This window comes from Stylophora pistillata, chromosome 12 (assembly GCF_964205215.1).
Source record: "Stylophora pistillata chromosome 12, jaStyPist1.2, whole genome shotgun sequence".
In the NCBI taxonomy this organism is placed as follows: Eukaryota; Metazoa; Cnidaria; class Anthozoa; order Scleractinia; family Pocilloporidae; genus Stylophora; species Stylophora pistillata.
Genome location: NC_142530.1, coordinates 22249564 through 22264183, shown reverse-complemented (window position 1 = coordinate 22264183; position 14620 = coordinate 22249564). Strand labels below are relative to the sequence as shown.

Genomic DNA, 14620 nt, shown 5'->3' with positions numbered 1-14620 from the left:
CCACATATAGTATCAACTCGACTTAACAATTCAAAATTTTTTGAGAAGGTCAATTATCTTTTTTCTTTATAAAATCATATTTTACTTTAAATTCGTTTTTTCGGTTGGAAAGTTCTGCGCTTGTTAAAGAAAACATGTTAAACCTGTTTTTTTTAATTATATGTCCCTATTAAACGATTTTATTGTACAAAAACCACTCTGTAGCAAATACCCATTTAACGTAGCAAGTACCCTCTATGTAGTAAATACTCATTTCTACTTCTTTTGCTCTAGAGAAACATTTTCTTTGGTAAAAGATTAAGTTTTAGGGAACTATTTGGGTATTGCTTAAGAACAAACTATCCCTCAGTATTTTTTAATTTAAAATATAACACGCTTTACCGACAAAACAAGCGTACACGCTCATTTTTGTAAGAAATAGTTTCATTTCCAAATGGCTGAAATATTAAGCAATTAAAAGTGCGGTGGAAAGGATTTTGTTATGTTTATGTAAGTTAAATCATGAGAGCATCTTAATCTTCTAAACGGGATTGATTGCACAGAAAATGTAAGTATCAGGTTTATAATTTCCTTTTATCCGGATCAGTTGTTAATTTAAGTTTTTCTTTCGTGATGAAGTGCACGCCATGAAGTGCACTTTACATAATTAGGTAGTTTGAACGACTACGAGCGCTTATTGTGGTGTGAAAAATTTCCTTCAGGTGTTACTTTAGAGAACATAACATGCATCAGCAATCAATCCTTATTCAAATCTGAAAGGGACAAAAATTTTTCCAGTGTTCCCCTTGTTCTGCTTTTACTGCATTTAAAAACTCTGTTGGAATGTGAACCTTACTCTTTTTTCTAGTGTAGGCCTAATTGACTAATTGAGTTTTAAATCGCGCAAAGCTTTGTTACAATGTAATCTTAGATTTGATTCATGTTTAAACTTAGTTCAGTTTTAAATGCCCGTACGACTTTATTCATAAAAAATTTAGTTGCATTTCTGTAAAAGCCTTGTTCTGTTCTATATGCGCGAAAATAACTTATTTTGATTTTAGCCTGTTTCCAGTCTGTGTGTGATATAAAGGCTGATAGTTTCTAAAGAAACTCTTAGGGGCTGCGTCGGTTTACGCCTTGTTCAGTTTCAAAGGTAGGCATTACTCTGTTATAATGTAAACTTAGTATTGTTTCTAATATACCCTTAATTGAGTTAAATGTGTGTAAAACTTAGCTACAACGTGGGCTTAGTTTTGTTTACTGTATCAAACAAGTTCAGTTTTAACTGCTTACATAAATCATATATTACAATGCGAGTTTTGTTTGTTTCTGGGGTGTATCAAGTTAAGTTTTAAATGAGCTCACAACTCAATTACAATGCGAGCTTAGTTTGTGTGTGCATAACCCAGTTTAAATATCATATGAGCTTAATCAGTTCTGTTTGCTGTCCATGCCTAGTTCAGTTTTAAATGCGAGTATAGCTCAGTTAGAATGTGAGCTTAGTTTTGTATGCAGCGTTCTCCTTGTTCAGTTTTAAATTCTTGTGTGTAAGTCAGTTCCAATGCAGGCTTAGTTTCAGGCTTTAGCCTAGTTTTCAACATACCCAGTTTCAGATGGGCACATATAGTTCACGAGTTCTTTTTTCTGTATGACTGCAACACTTAACTGATAATAACGTACTGCTTGATTCACAATTGCTTGTTTTTCGCCTGATGCTTGATTCGTTCACTCTTTACATTTCGTTGTGGTCTTTATTTGCTACGTACTATACTCTATATAGCTAGATAGCATTTTCTGAGCAAGTGCAGAGAAACAGGGCCACAGATAGTCGTATCAAACGAACTTGTTTCCTTTAAGATACATTAAGCAATAAAGTATTAAGAAAAGATAGACGTAGAAAGCTTGTATTTTAGGGCTCATTTAAAAGGCTGATAGTAATCGAAGCGTCCCTTTTTAAATGGTAAACACCACCTATTCCCTTAGTTATACCAACAAACGAACGCAGTCTTCAACCAACAAACGAACGCAGTCTTCAACCAACATGGCTATTGGGCATTTATCTTCCTGGGTAAGGGTATTCCCAAGCTGGGCTAGGGAGAAACAACAACAAAAACAGGACTACAACAACAACAACAACACCAGTAACAATATATTTGTTAGCTACTCAGTTACGTCATACAAATTGATATATCATTGGGATTAGACGCAACCGATTTTTGAAACGAAATTCAAGTTGAAATCTAAGAATAGAATTGAAATTATCTCAAGAAAAAATTCCAGTCCTTTAACTCTTAGTCAGATATTATAACATCTAATCATTATACTTCTTATCCCTTTCACTTATAGTGTTTCCTGTTTTTTATGAAATTCTATTTCCTTTACCATTGTGAAAAGATGATTTCTTAATATAATCGATAGAATATTGCAACTATACATATATGAACGTTAAATAGAAATTATTTCTACTATTACCGCACCCAGGAAAAAATAAATAAAAAAAGTGATATAATATACACCTCTTTAAAATAATAAATGTAAGCAGTCTTCCCTTACCTTAATACTCTAATCGTACGGAAAACCAATTAACGCATTCCGATATCACTTTGATTGAAAAATGTCAAAACAAATTAAGGCTATCAGTTTTCTTACCATGGCGTCTATGATGGTACACACAAAATCCAACTTCTCACGTACTTTTGAAATGTTCAAAGAGCCTTTGCAGTTAAACTCTCATTGAAAAGTAAGCGCGAGTCAGAAAAGAAAAGAGAGCTCGGCATTCGACATTTCTCGCACGTCATAACACTACTTAACACTTTAAACATTCAGGCACACCAACGTGTGCAAACTGTGGGAAACCGGGAGGCCGGCAAACCGTGGTAGAATAAAGTCTTGTTCAGTGCTATTTTAATTAACGCTTTCATGAAGGAAAACAAATAAAAGCAATATCGGCTGGGGAAAAAAATAGGAGAAATTTACCGAATTGGCTCTGCTTTACGGCAAGGCGAAGTGAAGGCTCTTTAACACAGCGACCACACAATGTGATGGTTTCGCGCAATTCTTCACACTCGATGACGTCATGCCCCCCAGCAGATCGCTATCTTGCCGAAATCACCAAAAATACAAACCGCAAATGGAACAGCGTAATGTAGAATGGCACAGCGTACATACAAACAGTGTAGCGTTGCGTGAAATGGCTCAGCGGGATGTCGCATGGCACAGCGTACACACGAATGGTGTAACGTTACGTCGCTAAATCGTTTGTGTGTACGCTGTACCATTCCACATTACGCTGAGCTATTTCACGCAACGCTACGCTGTTTGTATGTGCGCTGTACCATTTGACATTATGCCGTACTATTTGACATTACGCTGAGCCATTTCGCACAACGCTACACCATTTGTGTGTACGCTGTACCGTTCCACATTACGCTGAGCCTTTTCACGCAAGGCTACACTGTTTGTATGTACGATGTACCATTCGACATTATGCTGAGCCATTTTACCCAAAGCTACACCGTTTGTGCGTACGCTGTGCTACTCCATATTATCCTGAGTAATTTGACGCAAAGCTACACCGTTTGTGTACTGTATTGCATATGAGTGCTAGACTATTTGCAATTTAGCTGGTCCATTTCACAATTTCATGTTCCAACTCGACATGGGCAACAAGACCGTTTATCATTTGGCTAAACTATTTATGTTTAGGCTGTTCTATTTCATGAAGGAAACCTAGACTGTTTATAATTTGGCCATGCCATTCCTTTATTAGCCATGCTATCCTGCAGCTGATCCTTAAACCATCTTTGTAGTTACTGATCTATTTGACATCCTTGTATTTTTGGTGGTGACGGCTGCCCATACAAACCTCCCAAGTGCATCCATAACTCAATAGTGCACGGTGTGGTGTTTACCATTTGTTTTATAACATAACATTGATGCATTGTAGCTAAAGAGTTCCCTTTTATTTAACAAATCTTACGTGACCAGAAAAAACAAGCGTGCGCGTAAAAATAGTCTTTGCATTTGCTCACGTCAGCAGCGTACACCCATGGGCAAATGGGGGACGCTAAATTGACCAATCAGAGCGCGCGCTTTACTTTGGTTATGTTATAATTGTTCATATTTGTTCATATTTTCGTAGAACTAGTTGTATTTACGTTTTTACGTTCGTAACAGTAAGTTTTGCTCGCGACTCACGTCAGCGATATCGCATTATGCGTTAGTGCGATTCCACGCTAAATACCCTCTCTTCCGGTTGACGTATTGACTAATCAGAGCGCGTGTTTACTTTAAGCTATGCGATTCTACTTGTTATTTGAGGCACAGGCTACTAGAAAAGCGGACGCGACTCAACGTTTTATCATAAAGGTTTGTATGGGATGTTATCGGTTTGCCTTAAAGGAGAGAAAAAAATGTCTTGTTTTGAAATAAAATGGGCTTACCTTATTGCTTTGTTGTTTGCTTTGTTGATTCCGAGCGTCTCAGGCCATTTTGAAGCGTCTTCGGCGAGTTAGCGCTATGTTGGTGTTCAACTGCTAAAAGAAAGACCACGTGGAACACCAACATAGCGCTAACTCGCCGAAAACTCTTCAAAATGGCCTGAGACGCTCGGAATCAACAAAGAAAACAACAAAGCAATAAGGTAAGCCCATTTTATTTCAAAACAAGACATTTTTTTCTCTCTTTTAAGGCAAACTGATAACATTCCATACAAACCTTTGTAAATATAAAACGTTGCGCAACATGTTAAGAGTCACGTCCGCTTTTCTAGCAGTGAGCTTGGGCTGCCTGTGTTTGAGGAAGTCCTCTCCAAAAGAGTGGCGGAAGAGGAAGTGAAAAAAAGCCCACGTGCAGACCCCACGCGAAGTGCGTAATCGCGCGTGATATTTTCCAACTTATCTCCGACCCGCGAGGCGCCATTGCTACTTAAGCGAGCTGCCGATGGAATGACTATCCTCCGCTGACTGGAATCATGAGCGGTGAAAAGTTGGTAAAAGATTTGAGTTACGAAGCGCATTTTCAAATTTACAAGCTTCTGCTACCGCCAGCACTTGGAAGAGATTGGAAGACTTTGGCTGACAAGATGGGTTACTCGCAGGAAACGATCCTGTACTACGAATGTTTGAATAATCCTGTGAAAGAGTTGATTTCTGATTACGAGAGCAAGGGAAAGCCCATCTCAGAGTTGTTGACGTTTTTGGAAGAAATGGAGAGGTTCGATTTGAAAACAGACCTTGAAAAATACGTTGGTACGTAAGGCTAAAGCGGGAGACCCTATGAATCAGTAAGAAAACATAAGAACATCTTGAACTGTACTTTGATTTAAGTGAATCGCTTCGATATACCATTTGTTAGTATGTGTTATATTTAGTCAAGCAACCACGGAGCGCCATATATAAGCAACGACCTATGCTATTTCAGTTTTTGTCATTTAAGTTTATCTCACCCTCAAACACACTTTAACTTTCGAACGATGGTTACAATTACCGTTCCGATATACATCAATTCCATTGATTTCTGTGTCTCTATGTTAAACTTATAATCAAAACAGTCTTTACTTGAGCGAGTTACTTTACAATCTGAGCAAGCAACTCGAGAGGCGTCTTCGACGTTTCGAAGTGTACAGAAAATGTCATCTACTAAATTTGATGCAGAAAGTGAAATTGATCGGGCTACAGATTTATCACTTCCCTTAATTACACTGCAATCTGAATACTGCAACCTTGTGACATTGATCAAAATCCTTACAACCCATGAGAAACATGCAAAATTTATATGAATGCAATGAACCCCTCAGCAAGAGTTCCATATACCCCCATGCATTTATTATGCATAGAATGTTGCAAAGAAACCTTTATATTTAGTCTTTATGAAATGAATGCATAATTGATGTATGGGGTTATATGGAACTCCTTCCGAACCCCTCAAATGTATTGTGTTTGTTAGCAGTTGCAAGCTTCTAGAACATATCAGTAAATTATTGAATCTATACATCACCAGTATGATGCCTTATTACACGCTTCTGGTTCAGAAAGGGCCAATCAAACCCCTATAAAACCACATCCTGTTGCACTGCACGTGCACTAACCTGTTAAGGCTAAATGAAGGAGTATCCCCCGAATTCTTTTGAAAGTCTATCATGCCTGGGACTATCAAACCCTGTGCTGTAGTATGGTCAGGCAAACATGATGAGAATACTCAAACTTATCGGGTGGAAGTTGTTGTCTTGATCTAACACCAAATTCTCATAGCTGATTGACAAGGAAATGTGTAGGAGCCAGAAGGGAGAATTAACAATCATTCTTAGGAATTAATCATGGTAATTGAACCGAGTAGAGTGCAGTTTGGTCTGAAATCATACGTGTGCTTTCAAAATCAAACAAGCGCGCAGTGCGAGTTTGATTTGAAATCACAAGTATGATTTCACACCAAAATTGCACAACACGAGGTCCAATTACCACTTTATTACATCCATTTTGAAATAGCCCAAATACAGGTCTTGGTCAATTCAAATATTTTATTGATGTAGAACTGAGCCGCTTTTTAAATAAAAAGTGGAACCAGAAATGCTTTTACATCTTATTTTGTATGCAAAACAGAAAGACTTTGACATCATGTGTCAAAAACTCAATCAAGTGTAAAATGATGCAATTTAGAGCAAAAAATGCTTCGATTTGTGAATAAATCGCTCCAATTAGAGCCAATCAGATTACAGGGATCACCAGCGATTTCAAAATGGATGTAATAAAAGGGTTAACTAGTGACCTATATAGCCTACCTCACGCAATCCTCCAAAAAACTATAAAGAAAGGTGAAGTGTGAAGGGCAACATAGGCAGATGTGAGCAAGTGTGCAAAAAGTCATTTTGTCATGCGCTCATACAGTTCTGTTGTATTTTCTTATAGAATGTGAATTCTAATTGTGGATATTGGCACGGAATAAAAGGGAAATGAAAAATAATGTGCAATTTGCAATGGAGGAAAAGTTTTACTGTGGATTCTTGTATAGTTGTCCAGCATTTGCCCCTCAAATGAATGTGATTGCATAATATTTAGTTCAAGTGTAATTTCAAAATTTTTGTCACTTATTGGTCAAAAATAAGATGTTTATTGACTGGGTACTTCTGTCTGGCTCTGAAACCAGAACAGTGACTTCCACGGTCAGATATTTAGCATATTCAGACAATTTTCAAGTGGCTTGATTTCTCCTTGGGATCTCAAAATCCATTTGTGTTATAATCTGTAACTATGGAGTAAGAAATGTTTTGGTTTCTACTTGTTAATTCTCCTCAAGAATAATTGCTTGTGACTGTAATCAATTTTGTTTGTTTGTTTGTGTTTTGGATAGAGGAGACACCTACTCCAGAAGAGCGAGAGGAAAAAATAAGGTTGGAATTGGAGATGAAGCAAGGACAAGCTGGTATAATTCTTTATGTTCATTTGTTTATCAAGATATTTCAGTTCATTGATTTCTTATCTGTTTGAGTATAGCCCTCAGTACTGGATGTCAAATGAAAAGAATACACTTGGAAATTAAAGAGGAACACGGATGAAATTTATATTTACATTAAAACATATTCTCTGATAAAAATTTTTTTTCTTCAATACTAAAACTCATGGCTTTTAGCTTAACCCTTTTAGCTGAGCAAGGAACAAGGTAGATAGAGAGAAAGAAATCATTTCAAAAATGTATTGATACTCAAAACCAAACTCTTGCAAAGCAAAAGCACTTAACTTCAAATCCATATCTTAAAAAGTTACCTAAAATTCTTAGCTCGCTGTTATCAATTTCTCTCAGGCACTGATCTTCTAATTAACCCTTTAACCACCAAGAGGGACAAGAATACAAATTCTCCTTACATTATCTCTCTTGAATCACACATTAAGGCCTTGAGAATAAAGAAAACGATCAAGAACTCGAAAAGCTCCTGATTGTTAAATAAATTCTCTTTGTCAGCACTGTAGAAAATGTATAGAGAACAGTGTGGAGAATATGCATGATGTTAGGGTGTAAAGGGTCAACTAAAAATTGATGGTTCATGAAACCATCATAGTCGATTAATATGAAGTCTTCTTTTTTTTTTTTCCAGCAGAAAAACCCAAAACCAGTAAGTACAAGAAAACTGATACTTGTTGTTTTTGTCGTTGTTGCACACATCTTGTTAGGCAGGTAGTTAGATTAAACTTCTTTCTCCAACAAAATGTTAGAGCCTCGCTCTGTTGTGTGTCCCGCACCCTTGTCCTCCGTTCTCTTCTGTGTCTTGTTCATATGTATATTTTAGTCCTTTTAGTATTGTAAGTATGGTGAAAGCGATTAAATAGAGCCAGGTAATTTAGGAGAGGGAAGTTGTCTCTCTGGCAGCTTTTCTCAGTTCACCTCGCAGCATATTGTAGTTATATTTGTGCAATGAATCATGAACCCCATTGCTATAATTACTAATGGGTTTATTTTTGTCAGTGTCTGACAGATACGATGTATTTATCGCATATGCCCAACCTGACAGACCATTTGCTGATGAACTGGTCAAGAAACTGGAGGCACCACCTTATAATTTAAAAGTTTGTATTGATTACCGGGATTTTTTGTGTGGCAATGATCCTATGGAAACTGCAGCCGAGGCCATCGAGAAATACTGTAGAAAAGTCTTGCTTATCTTGTCAGAGAACTTTAACAGATGTGAAAAAGCTGATTTCCAGGCCAATGTTGCACTAAGCTTGTCAGCAGGTTTGTGGTTCTTGTGAGACTTCTTAACCATTTTAATCCAAAATTCTCATTGACAATTTACCTTACTATCTGTTATACAATTCTTATGATGATAGTTCTGGGAATTTGGTATTTGATCAACCAGTAATCCCCTTATTTATATTTTTGTTTATTCCCAAGGAGAAATTCTTTCTTGGTCACTCACTGGAGTCAAAGGTTTAATTTTTTCTTGAAATGAAATTGTATTTAACAATTGAAGATCAGATGAGTGACTTTTTCTTCCATGTGCCTTTTATTATTTTTATTTTTTTGTCAATTAGTTAAGAGGATTTGGTGTTCTATTAACCCTGTAACCCATACGAGTGACTAGCATCTAATTTCTCCTGACCCCCTCCCCCCATGTTCCTCAACTCTTTGACCCCTACGAGTGACTAGCATCTAATTTTTCCTGACCCCCTCCCCCCATATTCCTCAACTCTTTGACCCCCACCCTACAAGTGACTTGCATCTTATTTCTCCTGACCCCCTCCCCCTTGTTCCTCAACTCTTTGACCCCTACAAGTGACTAGCATCTAATTTCTCCTGACCCCCTCCCCCATGTTCCTCAACTATTTGACCCCTACCCTACGAGTGACTAGCATCTAATTTCTCCTGACCCCCTCCCCCCTTGTTCCTCAACTCTTTGACCCCTATGAGTGACTAGCATCTAATTTCTCCTGACCCCCTCCCCCCATGTTCCTCAACTCCTTCACCCCTAAGAGTGACTAGCATCTAATTTCTCTTGACCCCCTCCCCCCATGTTCCTCAACTCCTTCACCCCTAAGAGTGACTAGCATCTGATTTCTCCTGACCCCCTCCCCCATGTTCCTCAACTCTTTGACCCCTACGAATGACTAGCATCTAATTTCTCCTTACAATATCACCCCTGTATCAAATGTTAAGGTAATGAGAATAAAGGAAATGATCGCTAACTAATAAAGAAGCTCTTGATTGTTAGAAGAATTCTTCTTCTTGTCGAAATGCATAGAGAACAGTATGGGGAACATGCACACCAAGGTTGGGGTGTGAAAGGTTCATCAGTATACATATTCTCCATACTGCTCCCCATACATTTCCTATGGTGCTGACAAGGAGAATTTGTTTAAAAATCCAGAGCTTCTCTAGTCAGTGATCATTTCTTTTATTTGCATGACCTTATTGTGTGATTCAGGGGTGATATTGTGGGGGAAAGTTAGATACTAGTCACTCCAAGGGGTGAAAAGCCATCGCATGAAAATTGGGTTCAAATAATCTAACTGTTTTAGTATAAAACTACAAGTAGCACCAAAATAAAACGAGCTCATGTTTTTATTTTATTTTGTTCACAACCGTGCACTGCTAGGCTTCTCACTTTACACACAATCTATTACAAAATACCGTAAGTAGCAAATAGAGTAGCTGAGAATGTTTTCTAAGTGTGTTTCTGTGTCGTTGTTGTTTTTGTTTACCTTAGGGAATGCTATTACTGGAGAGCTAATAGATTCCATGTAATAGTTCTGTTAAAATTCTCTGCTTGTTGTGAAATTGTTGTGCTGATAACGTGCACTTTTCTCAGATGTCAGGCACACCAATCTGATACCAATTGTGTACAAACCTTGTAAAATACCAACAACTTTACAGTTCATCACACACTTGGACTACACAAAGAAAGAAGCAAGACAGCATTTCTGGAATTTGTTGACCATGTCACTTGGTTGTAGCAATGGATGTGCAAACAACAGGGAAATTTGATGAGTCAATTGTCTTATGAAACTGTAATTACTGGCTTTTCTCTTCACCTTATATCAGTTATTACACTTAAGACTGCCAAGCCCACAAGAGGAAAACTACTTGGTGGCAACATCAGGAGTTAATAATAAAAATTTGAGACAATGTATTTTATCTTATCTAGCTTAATAAAAGTGCAGATAGTTTTATAGTATGATATCTTAGCAATTTGTTACTTAGCTGATGTTATTTGTAAATAACTTCACAATAATTGTGAAGGGATTGCCCAACGGTCAGTTGTAGTTAACTACTAATGATAAGTTTACCATGCAACTAAACCTGCCAAGTTTCTTTGAGTCAAAATGATTTGGTTCTATCAATTGAGTTGATAATCAGTTGCTTTGACAATGGGCAAGCGTTCAAAACATCAGCTTGGGAAACTCTTTTCAGAGGCTGTTACAGACTTACCCCCTTTATTGAGCTCAACCAATTGAGCTAACCACCTCGCGGTTAGCTCAATTTGTTGAGCACCGAACTGTTTTGCGGGAGGTTGAGGGTTCGAGCCCCACCAGACCAACACTCAAGGTCTTAAAATAACTGAGGAGAATGTGCTACCTTTCTATTACATCAAGAAATGGATAGACATTCTAGTCTTCTTGGATAAGGACAAATAAACCGTAGGTCCCATCTCCTGCATCTATTAATTAGTTCATTTGGTTAGGTAGGGGACGTCAAAGAACCCACTCACGAGATTACTGTGATGTGGTCTGGCCTGTTTACTGGGAATTGGGGGGGAGGGGGCATCTGTTAGATTTGCCTTTAATTGATTGTTAACTGTGTAGCAGTCTGGTTAAGTCCCCCACACAGTGTTCTAAAGCGCTATGAGCTGGATATTAGTGCTATATAAATAAAAGTTATTATTATTATTATTATTTGAGTCAATACTGTCAGATTTTTCAGTCGGAGTATCAAATCTTTTTCAGAGAAAATACAATATCAGAAATTTCCCACACCTCAGACTAAAAGAGGTGTTTCTATATTTCTTTAGCAAGCTCAAAATTTGCCATCTTTCTTATTCTGATGGGGTAATTAAAAGACCTCCTAAAGGTAACTGTAGATGTTTTATTGATTCTTGAAGACATTACCTTTTTGTACATCATGTATATTTTTTATGTATATTTTATGTAAGGGTGCTGTTGGGTTGTAGTGGCTTAGAGTCAGAGTCCCACCAAAGGAGTGAAAGTTAGTGCAAGTGGATGTAGAGATAATAATGTAAGCATGCACATGTAGAGAATTTCTCTCTGAGTTGAACAAAAGTAGAGAAATTCCATACCTATACAAGCAACCATGTATTTATTTGTTTATTCTATAAACTCAGTAAGCCTTAAATAAACCAGCTGGTGGCAAATGTTCCATATTAGATTTCCAACCGCGGATGGAGAATTGTGATAACTTTGCCACTGATGCATCATCCTGACAGAGTGGCACAAAAGACAAGTGATCAGCAGTTGACAAGTGTCAGCAGTTGATACATGCAAAAGATTATCATAATTTTACATATGGGCAATTATGGCTTAACTCAGGCTTTGAAATCCTTGTAAAACACAACAGATCCTATTAATAATAATTTGATTTGAAGTTTCTGCTAAATTCCTGATTGCACTTATTACAGAAACCAGGTTAAGTTAGAAATCAGGATGTATACTTTTACAAGGTGTTGTTCAATTTTATCCCAGGTTCAACTGTTATGGCTGAGTATGGTGAAATCAAAAAAGAATTGTAAAATAAGATTTCACTGCATTAATTTGGACATTAATTTGTAGTTATTTTACAAACTGGATTTTCAACATTTGAAATAATTTTGTTTCATTTTATCTCTGTTTGGTGTAGAATCTGAATCTGTAACTATTAAGGTTGTGATTTCCCTTCCCTCAGGGTCTCTTTCTTTAATTTCCTAATGCTGAGTTGTAACATTAATTTTAAGCACATTTAGCAAGACCATTAAATGGCGAGACAGCAATATCACAAAATAATTATTTCTTTTTACATTTACTGGATCCCCTCACAAAGTTTCAATGCACTTTGAAGGTACCAGAACATTTTCATAAAATTTACTAAAACAACTTCCCCCTCTATGTGGTGCAAACTCATCCAGCCAGAAGAATCTGGGTTGAACTTGTCTTGGTGTGAAAAAGCCAAGAAATGTGTCCATTCAGTAATTTAAGAATAGATCCCATGTTGCCATGCATCTGTTTGCTTACAGATCAGTAAAGGCGTCAAAATGTGGTAAGATTCAGAAAGTGCTATGCCTTGTATGCCACTTTCTTGTTATTACAACATTTTGACACCTGTGATCTACTATGGAACAAACCTATTGCCATACGGAATCTAATTTTTTGAAAGACACAATTTGATAGAAAAGAAAGCAAACTGTTGTTGTTGGTGATGTCATTTATGCATCTGTCCTTCAATAGATTACGATCCAATCAAAGTATGTGAAAAAATCAGCTTGTCGGTCAAAACAGCAAAACAGCTAAAAATGGCAGCTCATTTAAATTAGTGGTTGGCATTAGATAACATAAGGTGAAATAGACCCGAATGATTAGCATTTTCCGATCACCCTAGTGACGTCATCTCCCGACCGCACTTTAAACTTCGGAAATTAATTTTAGATATCTACCTTTCATCATCCACACTTCAATCAGGTTTTGCATTTGCAAAAGCAAATGACAACTAAGCCCAGTTTGATTTTTATCAAAATACTGTTTGAATTGCACCACAAATGATCCAACTACCTGGTAGTCACCATTTGTGTGTACCACAAGGAAAAACAGAGGTAAAGCATAATGGGTAGTTTTGTAGGTGGCATCCAGTAGACACATGTTGCTATATCTTTTCAGGAGTCTGTGCTGCCAGGCACTTTGATGGACAAACAGAAGGGTGCTGGGATCCTGTTCTGTAGTGTGGTCTTCTCCATCTGTTGTGGCTGAAGAGACATCTCCACACGGCTGGAAGTAGATGAAGTCCTCCGGGCTAGATGCTTTCCACTGGATAACTTTTTCTGCCACATTGTCTTGATCAATTTTTGAGAATATTTGCTTTATGGTAGCTCAATACATGTGGCTCCTTATATCGCTCAGCTTAGGATAAAACCTACGGTTTGAGGGAGATGGTTGGATTTCATCCTCTGCTAATATTTCATTTTTTATGTATACAGTCAGGTGTGTCCGCATTTCATGGGTGCCTTTCACTCCCTCATTGACAAGCTTTTCAATTTGTCTGATGATCCTGTCATCCACAGGCTGAGATAGGCTGCTTCCCTGGAATGAAATGAGAATAATATGTGTTAAGATATTAATTTCTCTTAAAGCATGTTCTGCTTAAGTTAAAACAGAGAGAAGTGTCATAGCTCCAACAAGACACCTTATTAAATACTGGAAAGAAAGCATAATTTTTTTTTTCTGATTAACCAAACATTGATTGGTACTGGCAGTTGGAGGTGGACTTCATACCCTCACCCTCTTTCATCTTACCTCTCCCATAAGATGATGTGCATGGTCAGTCTCAGTAGGAAACTCTATGTAAATTCTCTGCTCAAACCTCACATTTCCTTTTGCCATATCATCTCTCAATTGTTTTGATGCTTTCAATCTTTCATGTTTTGTATCTTTTTCAATCTGCAGTGAGTTGTAAATTTTAATATTAAACACTGAGAGAGAACGTTTTTATTGTATTTTAATGTCTCATCCTGGCTGCGCTTCAAATGTTAATGTTCCAATTTATTGTTGAAAGAGATTATTAGTTTTATTCTGAATGCACACATACTGATTTACAAAAGAGAAATGAAATACAGCTGGTTATAAAACCAACTGAGGAATGAAAGCAAAAATAATGATGAAGATTGTGTATGTTCAAATAGCTGAAGCTATTCTATTGAGTGGATGATGAAATTCTTAAATAATGATGGAAGTTTATGTTTCTGTATGAAAAAATTATGTTCCTGGTTAAGTGTAGTTGTTTTAGTGAATGACTAACAATAGTATACACCATGATTTTCAAAGTCCTTGTCAGCCTTGTAACTGGAAAATGTTACGGTGTTCGTCGTTTCATATTTTGAAATCATCTTTTTGGCATGATCCAAAGACTGTACGTAGCCGAATGTTTCGGAAATTTCCACGGAAAAAGAAGATTC

The 14620-nt window shown here is 37.2% G+C and overlaps 1 protein-coding gene and 1 long non-coding RNA gene across 2 annotated transcripts; one reads left to right on the top strand and one right to left on the bottom strand.

Annotated features, from left to right (window-relative positions):
- Positions 1-4700: 4700 nt before the first annotated feature.
- LOC111337079 (myeloid differentiation primary response protein MyD88-A) lies at positions 4701-11836 on the top strand. The gene is made up of 5 exons (XM_022943308.2): positions 4701-5228; positions 7327-7398; positions 8069-8086; positions 8437-8703; positions 10277-11836. The coding sequence occupies exons 1-5, from the start codon at positions 4952-4954 to the stop codon at positions 10450-10452; spliced, it is 810 nt and encodes a 269-aa protein (XP_022799043.1). The 5' UTR covers positions 4701-4951; the 3' UTR covers positions 10453-11836.
- Positions 11837-12448: 612 nt separating this feature from the next.
- LOC148719284 (uncharacterized) lies at positions 12449-14457 on the bottom strand. Its single transcript, XR_015993892.1, has 2 exons — positions 13962-14457; positions 12449-13748 (listed from the first exon to the last, which is right to left on the bottom strand). It is a non-coding gene; the product is annotated as an uncharacterized LOC148719284 (long non-coding RNA).
- Between the last annotated feature and the right edge of the window lie 163 nt (positions 14458-14620).

Coding starts and splice junctions, on each gene's coding strand:
- LOC111337079 (XM_022943308.2), top strand. CDS start 4,952: ATGAGCGGTGAAAAGTTGGTAAAAGATTTGAGTTACGAAGCGCATTTT. Junction 5,229..7,326: donor AGACCTTGAAAAATACGTTG/GTACGTAAGGCT, acceptor TGTTTTGGATAG/AGGAGACACCTACTCCAGAA. Junction 8,704..10,276: donor TGCACTAAGCTTGTCAGCAG/GTTTGTGGTTCT, acceptor CACTTTTCTCAG/ATGTCAGGCACACCAATCTG.